The 10746-nt window shown below is 40.6% G+C and overlaps 2 protein-coding genes across 2 annotated transcripts; one reads left to right on the top strand and one right to left on the bottom strand.

Moving 5' to 3' along the window:
• Nucleotides 1-437: 437 nt before the first annotated feature.
• LOC106533646 (olfactory receptor 52K1) lies at nt 438-1563 on the bottom strand. Its single transcript, XM_014030045.1, has 2 exons — nt 1556-1563; nt 438-1395 (listed from the first exon to the last, which is right to left on the bottom strand). The coding sequence occupies exon 2, from the start codon at nt 1389-1391 to the stop codon at nt 438-440; it is 954 nt and encodes a 317-aa protein (XP_013885499.1). The 5' UTR covers nt 1392-1395; nt 1556-1563.
• Nucleotides 1564-5789: 4226 nt separating this feature from the next.
• On the top strand, nt 5790-7243 carry LOC106533648 (olfactory receptor 2A12). The gene is made up of 3 exons (XM_014030047.1): nt 5790-5876; nt 6029-6347; nt 6949-7243. The coding sequence occupies exons 2-3, from the start codon at nt 6088-6090 to the stop codon at nt 7208-7210; spliced, it is 522 nt and encodes a 173-aa protein (XP_013885501.1). The 5' UTR covers nt 5790-5876; nt 6029-6087; the 3' UTR covers nt 7211-7243.
• The last annotated feature ends 3503 nt before the right edge of the window (nt 7244-10746 follow it).

The raw sequence follows: 10746 nt of genomic DNA, 5'->3' as shown, positions 1-10746 counted from the left end.
TAAGTCCTACAGGTGGAGGTCTGTTTTAAAGTAGCTCAGGTGAAATTTAATCTTTTAAATAATTTCGATGTGAATAGTTTCACATTATCTSAGAGCTATAAACCAAGGTTCCAACAGTACATTTTACATTATATAATAACATAAATTACACCCAAGTTGAAAAGTTTTTCACTTTATTGATTCCTGAATCAKTTAAGAGAAGATATAAAAAAAGCAGTTTCTGTCTTTTCTGAACAGTTAAATTGGAACAAAGTTAAACTGGTTTTATTTATATGAACTTTTATATTAGCTTGTAACTTTTCATGTGAAGATACTTGAGATGAGCTTAGCTGTGAATTTATTTACAGATTAATCTGGAAATGATAACATTAAATTAGACGTGTCCAACATATGAGATTGTTTTTTTGTGCTTTATTTGATTTATTGTCATTATTTTACTATTTACCTTTTTTTGTGGGAAAGCACGTCTTTGATTTAAATAATTTAAACAAGAATTTATTAATCTCTTTGGACTGTACACCATAGATTATTGGGTTGAGGGTTCCAGGAACAATGATAAACACGACCACAAAGAACTTCCTGTATTCTGAGTATTGAGGGAACCGATGGAGAGTAATGACAGTAAATCCAGTACATGCCATGATTARGTACACCACCAGGTGAGTGCTGCAGGTCTTTAATGCCTTCTTGTTCAGGGACTTGTTCTTCYKGGTCAGACAGACGGCCATGATGTGAATGTAGGTCAGAACTATGCTGCCTACAGAGGCTGTCTGCAGAACCACAGTGTAGGCCAGCCCGTACACGTTATTAATCACCACACTTTCACACGAAAGCTTAAACAACGAGGCATTGTCACAGTTTATGTTCTCTATCACAGCCCGGCACCGGCTCAGACGGACACTTAGACCCACCAGAATCCCAACCAGAACCAGCGGTACCCCCCAGGCAGAAACCRTCAGCTTGACCATCATTTTACTGGTCATRACTGAAGAATAGTGCAGAGGTTTGCAGATGGCCATGTATCGGTCAAAGGCCATGATCATGAGGACTGTGTGAGATGTGGCACCATTATAGTGAGTGATGAACGCCTGAACCACACACTCATGGTAATGGATGAGGCGCTCAGCCGGAGGCTTCAACATGTCTGACAGCAAACGAGGTAAAACGTRACAAGATCCAATCATGTCATTGACCGTCAGGCTGCAGAACAGCACGTACATGGGCTGATGGAGGTTCTTATCAACCATAATCAGAATCAAAATACTCATGTTCATAAACATATTTATAACATAGGAAACAAGAAGAAAGGAAAACACCAGGTACWTGGAGTCCTCTGTGATCTTAAACCCCTCCACCTGCAGAATGAGACTGTTGTAGGTGTAGTTCTCCATCAGCCTGAAAGAACATCATTCTGTTTAATCACCAAAAAGCAACAAAACATTTTAAATAAATAAAAAATCAACCAGTAACACAGAAGATACAGATTTCAATTCTTCTGCATTTATAAACTTTAACAGCTTTTAATAAGACAGTAGTTGAAGCAACAGAGTGTTACCTGCTGCTGTGAAGGCTCTGTTAACAGCAGCAGCTTCTGCTTGTACATCTTATTTACACATTTCGTTTTGTAGGGTTCACCTCTCTCTCTTACAGTTTTAAAACCTGCCACAGGTACACAGAACATYACATAATGTGTGATGTAACATGATGAAATCCATGGAGTCACCAGCACAACTCTTTCTAAACAACTTAGTTCCTAGATCTCATCCCTCTGAGTCTTTGTATCTGTTTCAAACTTTGCTTTGATGTTTTAAACAAAAACAACACAAAGCTCCAACTGCAGAGTTCTCCATGGTATCTGGTGTTTATCACAAAGAAACAGGAACTCTGGCCTCTGACAAACTGTTGGACAATCACAGAATGTCCTTCTGACCATCCAGAGAGTTCAGGGTTCATCTTGACCAGATGAAACATCTCAACTGGTTCCTCTGGATGTGGAGGGGCGGCAGCTCTACTCTAAGTCTCTCCCASAGAACTGAACTAGGAAAGTCCAGCTACCCTGCAGAGAAAACTCCTTTAAACCATATGTACAGTACATGCCATCTCTTTATTTCAGTCACTACCCAGAGTTCATGGCTACAGGTGAAGGAAGGAGTGTAGACCAGCTGGTAAACAGAGAGCTTTGCCTTGCAACTCAACTACACCTKAACCACAACAAACCAGCAATGAGTCTGTAATACTGCAGAAGCTGTACCAAACCACCTTTCAGTCTCAGGAATCATTCTTCCCTCATGAACAAAACTTCAACCTACCCCGATAACTCCCCCACTTGAGGCCAATACCCCAAACTTCCCAAGAGTGCAATCCATTGTATTCTGACTGAGGACCATGGACTCAGATTTGAAGGTTCTGATRCTCATTCCAGCAGTGAACTGCTCCAGTGAGAGCTGAAGATTACAGCACGATGACACCAACAGAACCACATCATCTGCAAACAGCAGAGCTGGAATCCTGAGGCCACCAAACCAGACTCTGTCCTCGCCCTGGCTGCACCGAGACATTCTGTCAATAAAAGTTAAAATGTTGGTGACAACAGGCCGTTCTGGAGTCCAGCTCCCACCCTGAAGGGGTCTGACTCACTGCTGGAAATGAAGCAAACTCTCATTTTGCTTGTATCAGGACTGAATGACCTGTAACAACAGACCCACAAYATCAGACTGGATCGGAGAACTCCTATGTCCCCTGGCAGAGAGGGTCTAGGTTATCCCCTGCCTACATGGGTGAAGTCCTGGTCACCATACATTCACCAGTGAGCCCCCTCTCTCAGACCAGGCCTCAGGGTGGGTCCAGGTAAGCCACACTGTGCTCCTTGAGTGTTTTAATGCTCTGATAGTCAATTAATCAAATTAAAATGGTCTCAATCCCCCTAAAACTGTATTTGTAACATGAGAATCTATTTTAAATGTTTTTATGCTTAATCATTCTGGATCCAAATTTTAACCAATACTGCTAACAGTGTTGATAATAAGCATATTTTTACATTTACTTATACCGTATTTAATGATGTGTATATATGATGTTCACATCCATAAATTACACAATAACACTTCAGAAACCAGAGTGAAATAAAGTCAAATTCATTTGACTTTCTGTGTTGGAGTTTTGTTATTTCCTGGCTGCAATAAAACTCCTGAAGGCCTCACGGGTCCTGAGGGTCTCGGTGACCAGCAGCTAATAGAATTTAATGGAGTGTGGCGTTCAGGGACCTTTGGACATGAAGGTAATCTCTGTCTTTAGAGACTCCAGTTCTTTACACATTCTGTCCCACTTTGTTTCTTTTTTCAATTTTACATCTTAATTATTGCCGAACATACGGAAAATAAATCTGTCATGTTTTAAAACAACAGTTTTGGCTGCAGCTTCAGGTACTCCCTCAGGAGTTACAGGATTGTTATTTCAGGATTATGTGAAGGGTTGGTCACAATGGCCGTAATATCTCAGGGAAGAGACTCAAGCTGCTGCTTAAACTACAGAATAAGGTCTGTTTATGGTTTAATTTATACTGCTGTGTGGTTTGAACACATAAAAATATTCCTAATATTGACAGAAAGATCTGGTTACAACTACAGTGTGATTTATAACATAAGTGCTTAAACTAAAAAGCTGTTTTAACCTTGAATTTACTCCTGTCATTAATATATTAGAAAGTATGTCATCATGTTWGATTAATCTTGAGGTCAGAGTCTGACCTTTAGTTGTTGACTTGTCTCCCTGTCAACATGTGATGTTTTTAATCAGTAAGCAGAGGTTGGTGGTGCTGTGAGACTGAGGTGAGTCTTCTCAGGAGACTTCAGGCTGTAATTAGTGTTATTCTCTGAACTCTTACAAACCCATATCCCTGGGCCTTGGTCCTCTTCCCAGAGGGTTAATTACCATCAGAAACTGTTAGTAAATGTTTGTTAAGGATCGTCTCACCACAGACCTCATTAATGATCACCTTTGTTTTAAAAACAGTAACACTCATTAACCGACAGCTGTGGCAATAGGAAAAAGCTCTGATGAAACTGGTGGGCCAACACAGAACCATGTGGTCCCCCGAGATCCCAACATGCAACAGTTCTGAGTTTGTACAGCAAAATTTAAAACAAAGTTTTCAAAGAGAAACTCTGGAGGTGAAGAGTTGTTTTTATACTTTCAACCAAGAATTTCTGGAATCAAAAGAAAAACGCACCTTGGGATTCYCCCAGAGGAGCTGGTCCAAGTGGCTGGAGAGAGGGAAGTCTGGGTCTCTGCTGAGGCTGCTGCCCCCGAGACCTGATCCTGGATAAGAGGAAGAAAACGGATGGACGGACAAAAGAAAAACGAAAATGACCAATAAGCCGAGTCTAACTCTTTACAGACCCTCAGAGAGATGTTACAGTGATGCAGCAGATACTGAATGTAAAAATCAGCTGTGGTCATAAAACTCATTGTGTGCGACAATGTGAGCAGAAAGGCTCTGTTTTCTTTTAGAAATCTCTTTTGGAAGTGCACAACATTTTTAATGTGTAAAGCTAGATTGGCCAAGTTCAACCAATATATGGATGGATGGATGGATGGATGGATGATTGATCGATGGATGGATGGATGGATGGATGGATGGATGGATGGATGATGGCTGGATGATGGAAGATTGATGGATGGATGGATGGATGGATGGATGATGGATGGATGAATGGAAGGATGATGTATGGTGATGAATGGATGATGGATGGATGGATGATGAATGAATGATGGATGGAATGATGGATGGATGGATGGATGGTGGATGGAAAGATGGATGGTTGGATGATGGATGATTGATGGATGGATGATGGATGGCTGGATGGATGGATGATGGATGGATGAATAGATGGATGATGGATGTGATGAATGGATGATGGATGGATGGATGGATGATGGAAGGATGGATGAATGATGGATGGATGGATGATTGATGGATGGATGGATGATGGAAGGATAAATGAATGGATGGATGGATGGATGGATGGATGATGGATGGATGGATGGATGGATGGATGATGGATCATGGATGGATAAATAAATGGATGATGGATGGATGGATGGATGGATGATAAATGGATGGTTGATGGATGATGGATGGATGGATAATGGATGGATGATGGATGGATGGATGGATGGATAAATGAATGGATGATGGATGGATGGATGGATGGATGATAAATGGATGGATGATGGATGGATGGATGGATGGATGGATGGATGGATGGATGATAAATGGATGGATGATGGATGGATGGATGGATGGATGGATGGATGGATGATAAATGGATGGTTGATGGATGGATGGATAATGGATGGATGATGGATGGATGGATGGATGGATAAATGAATGGATGATGGATGGATGGATGGATGGATGGATAAATGAATGGATGATGGATGGATGGATGGATGGATGGATGGATTTGTTTGTTCTTACCATGATTCTCATATCTTCTTCTGTTTCTGACTGAAAATCTCTGTCTCTGTTCTTCTCTTTAAATTATATTAATTTTTGGCTGTTTTGGATTTCAAGCTGTGCAGCAGAGTGTTGTTTCTTCTCAGGTTATCTTCAACACGTCTCCTGTGTCGTCCATCTACCTGCTTTCTGCATACGTCAGCTCTGACAGGTAGGCTTGGTGTTTCCATGGTGTCTGACTCTGGAAAGAGAAATCATATAAAGTTCAGAAGCCGTTCCTCTCCAAGTCACAACGTTAAGCTCTGGAAACAGGAGAGGGCATCTTCATGGTCTCCTTACACAGTGAAGACCTGTTATTATTAGAATATATAATACATGTAGGCCTCCTCTCTGCTGCCATCATTTACATGATTTGGAGGTATGACATTCAAATGTTTGAGCTAAATAACAAGTTTGACCTGTTTTAGTGTGTTTTTAATGTGTTTGTCTTTTACAGAACTGTTGATCTTTGGATGGAGAACCAGTCGTTGGTCACTCCTCTCAAACAGCCGATTGTTTTTGAACTTGTAGGGTTCGATGTTCCTCCAGGATACGGACCTTTGCTGTTCTTCCTGGCTCTGACTGCATACATGGTGGTGTTCCTGGCGAACGGGCTGGTGTTGTGTGTCATTGTGATGGATAAAAACCTGCACAGACCCATGTTTGTKCTGGTCTCTCACCTGATGGTCTGTGATCTGATTGCGGCCACAGTGGTGCTCCCTCGCCTCATGATGCACTTCCTCATGGGGCAGAAGAAGATCGCCTACACCCAGGCCATCGCTCAGGGCATCTGTGCCCACACAATCGGCGTTGTGACGGTGAACATCCTGAGTGTGATGGGCTACGACAGGTAACAGCTGACATCCTTTAAGAGTCTGGTGTTTTATATGAAATGTTTAAAAGTGTAACTGATGAGTTTTACTGAGATATATTTTTGTTTTGTTTCAAGTTTACTGTCTGAGAATTTTTACCAATAATCTCTCTGTATAGAGCTCTAAATTATTTTATTCACTTATAGTCTTTTATCTTTCAGAGTTTTTACAATGATCCATGTACTACTTTGCAATTAGATGTGTACTTTTAAAAACATTTGGGGTCTGTTTTTTCTTTCTTTTGMAACACTGAAAACAAATTTGAACATCTTTTCTGAAACTTGAATCAGTCATGTAAAGTTGAGAMGAAGGGCAATATAAACAGTAATGTTTTGATAGTTCCTAACAGGGTTGAGTCAGATCAGCTGGATGGGTTACACTTTGAATATTTTGTTTATTTTGCAAAAGACTTCTTCAGTCTGAGGAGCTGCAGGATAATTAGGCCTTATAAGCAGAACCTTTACATAATGAACAGAACTGATTGTGCACATCAACACGAGGACCATCAGCCTAACTACTGATCACTAGTGTCCTGAGATGTCCTGTAAACACTGTAGGACCTTTATTTCCTCTGCTCAGGTTTGTTGCAGTGTGTGAACCTCTCAGGTATCACTCCATCATGACGTCAGCTCGGCTCCACTCCTGCTGCGCTCTGGCCTGGATTGTGGCCCTGGTGCTCGTCCTCGTGCTCTTCTCCTTCCACATAAATGTCCCTCTGTGTGGTCAGACCATCCAACATGTCTACTGTGGCAACCGAGCCATCCTGGACCTGGCCTGCATTCCAACCCCCGTAAACAACATCTACGGTCAGAACACTGTTGCTTTTTGTCTCTCTGCCTGACTTTAGCTCATACCTGTGTTTTTATGTTCTGCAGGTATGGTTCTAACCTGGTCTGTCTCCTCCGGGACCTTCATCCTCATTGCTTTCTCCTACATCAGGATCCTGAGAGCTTCTTTGAAGCAAGTCCGAGCTGACAGCAGCGTCCGCAGCAAAGCCATTCAGACCTGTGCCCCTCACATCATGGTCTACATTCTCTTTCAGGTTGCTACTTTAGTTGTTATTACGAGTTACAGGTTCCCCTCTCTTTCCCAGAATGTTAAGAAGTTCCTTACTATCCTAGTATTCATCATTCCACCCATTATTAACCCCATCATCTACGGCCTGGTCAGTAAAGACCTACGGACCAGTTTCATCAAGCATTTCTCTGTACRTAAAACTAAAACCAACAGAAAAACATAAGATGCAACACTCATTTCATGTTAAAATGTTAAACATTCATGAATTAAAACTACCATATTTATTCATGTATAATACAATCTCGAGTATATTACGATTGACATTTTTGAGCTTAAAAAGCATAACGAGTCTAATTATAAACAACCCGTGTATAATACTACCCCCCTACTTTATGGATGATTTTTAGGGTTAAATTTCTAGTATTATACATGAATAAATACAGTATTTACTGTACATTCTGTTGAATCATGTTGCATCTACTTTATGATCATGTGTCTTGTGTCATTTGGCAGGAAGCAGACTCACCTCATTGTAATCAAATCTACCAATAGGTACAAATAAAGTTGATAAAAAACATTGGTGTTAATTCTTGGTACTTAGTTTAAAAAAGGTTTTCTTTCCTGTTTATGTCATGAGAACTTTATCTGCCACAAGTTCTGTCAGTTTAAGGGTCAGTGCAGAGATGAAGGCATCCTGTATCTTCTACAGAGGGTGGAATCAGTGGGTGAATCTAATGCTGCAGAAGCGGCAAAAATACCTGAACCTTTGTTTCAACTGCAACTATCTGTTTCTGGTAACTGTTGATCAGTCCTGCACAATGACTTGAAGGAAATTTAGCCCGTTCCTCCATCCAGAACAGCATCAACTCTAGGATATGCTCACTTAAGGTTCTTTCATAYAATTTGGATTAGATTAAGATCAGGACATTGAACTTACCCTTTCCAAATCATGAACTATATTTTTCTTTAATCATTCTTCCGTAAAACAATTTGTGCTTAGGACCATTATCTCACTGTATGGCCCACCTTCTTCACCTTATTAATCTCTGATATAATTCAGAATTCATTGTTTCATCAGTGAAGTCAGGGAGTCCTGGCCCAGGTGCAGGAAGACAGCACTGAACCATGATACCACCACCACCGTGTTTCACAGGGGATAAGGGTCTTTTACTGTAATGCAGGTTTTTCCTTTCTCCAAATATTATGCTTTTCATTTCAATCAAAATGTTCTATTTTGGTCTCATCTGTACATAAAACATTTTTTCGGTAGCCTGATGAGCATCAGCAACTTGTTCTGAGGACCTCAGAAATCACCTTTGTGCCATTATATACATCCACAAACATGTTGAAAAAAAGCTAACTTTGATTGCTAGATCAATACATCCACTTCTTAGACAAAGTTGGGTCGTTGAGAAAACACAAAAGAGATGCCCAGACATCCCTCCCCCCATCAACACTTTCCGGCTCATCCTAGGGAACCATCACAGAAATCATTTTTGTGAGAATATAAAATTTACAAAAATGGGATAACCAGCAATCCAAAAAAAATACCAACATGTTTTTTGCTCTTATTAAAACATGTTGGTATTTTACTGGTTATCCCATTTTTGTGATTCCTCAGAACTGAATACACATCTACTCTTTCTCTTTTTTTGTATTGGAATTCTGTGCACCACATTTTTTTGAATATCAMATTTAACCAAAAGACAAAGTTTGATGTCACAGAGGTACACATGGAGGTAAAGAATTTACTGACCGATGAATCAATTGCAGCCTGGTCTAGAGATTTATTTTAGTGAGACAATGTCATGAAAAAAACATTACAGTAAAAATTTACATACTGCTCTGTAAACCAGGGTAGGAGCAGTTGAGGAAATGTGCTCAGTTTGTGCTCCAGCAGTCTAAGTCTATAGCAGCAGAAATGAAGAACAACTCTGGAAACCCAAGTCTAACTACGTATATGATTTATCAAAAAGAAAGCCGTCAGTCTAATCTTAAAAGTAGACARAGTGCCAGCTTCAAAGACAGAAACTTGAAGTTGGTTCCACAAGAGAGGAGCTTGATAACTGAAAGCTCTGCCTCCTATTCTACTTTTAGAAACTCCAGGAACCACAAGTAAACCTGCAGTCTGAGAGTGAAGTGCTCTGTTAGGAAACTATGGAACAATAAGATGTTCAATATATGATGGAGCTTGTTTGTTAAGAGCTTTGTATGTTCGGAGTGTAGGAGGGTGAGCTTAAGGTCGTATTTAGCTTCTCCCACATCTCTCATACACAAGGTTATGAGGAAACTTTTACCAAGGTTTTTCTCATTACTTGTTAATATCTTGACTGTGCGAAGTGAAAAGTGACACAATAAGCGAACGTTCAGACGAGTTCAAGTTGATTCATAAAGACTATGCAATCATTTATTTACACAAATTGAACAAATCATAAGTACACTTGATTGTGGTTATTCCTATAACAAGCGTCGAAGTTAAATGAGATAAAACCCGCGTCCGAATTTCAATTCACATCAACTCAGATTACTTATATAGAACAGTAAAACGTCAGTTCTGATGTTAACAACCAAACAATTTTACTGGCACTTTTAGCTTAAGTTTTGGTAAATAAGAACAAGAAAAGGAGGAAAGTAAGATTAGTAGGGTACTACTACTTTTACTTTTATCAAAGTGTGGGTCAACCGGAACTGCACGTCTTTTCTAAGCTCAGGTCCATATGACACGTCACTCCGAACACATCAGCTTTTACCTGGTGATGACTTCTTAAGGCACCCTCGGGGTAGGAGCTGGCTCGCCTCCCATTAGTCAGGGAACTGATGTCGGCTCGCTTACCGGTCATTGGCGAGTAGGTGTTTTCACAGGTAACTTTAGTCTGTTTCAGTCCAAGCCAGAAAAATTCAAGCTGTATCCAGTCCCTTCTTTCCAAAATAAAATCTCCCCACGGGAGTTAAAAACACACTTCAGAGGCTTGAAGCCTCAGGTTGGGACCGTTTGGTGTCCGGGTCCCGGGCTGTTAAGTCTTCCCTAGTTAGCTCATGGGCTCAGACTTAAAAGCCAACTGGGTTTCCCTCCGGAGAGAGCCCCCAGCTTTCTTCCTCGGTTGGAGTCAGGAAGAAGATCATGTGTCGCTCAAAGCTGCCCGGGTTAGTAAAAGAAACGGACAAACTTTGGTTCCGCCCTCAGGCTTAGAGATGTCACAGAAAGAAAGATAAAGATTTGCCAGCGGCGCCAGCTCAAGGTTAAAATTCTGTGGTCGTTCACAACATGGTAACCTTTTTTCAGCTTTCTTCTGATAGACTCTAGGAGAAATCACTGCAAAACATTTATGATGATTAATTAACATTTCTGTTTTATAATCA

Source organism: Austrofundulus limnaeus, unplaced genomic scaffold, assembly GCF_001266775.1.
Source record: "Austrofundulus limnaeus strain Quisiro unplaced genomic scaffold, Austrofundulus_limnaeus-1.0 Scaffold991, whole genome shotgun sequence".
Taxonomy (NCBI): domain Eukaryota; kingdom Metazoa; phylum Chordata; class Actinopteri; order Cyprinodontiformes; family Rivulidae; genus Austrofundulus; species Austrofundulus limnaeus.
This window is presented reverse-complemented; position numbering and strand designations above follow the sequence as displayed.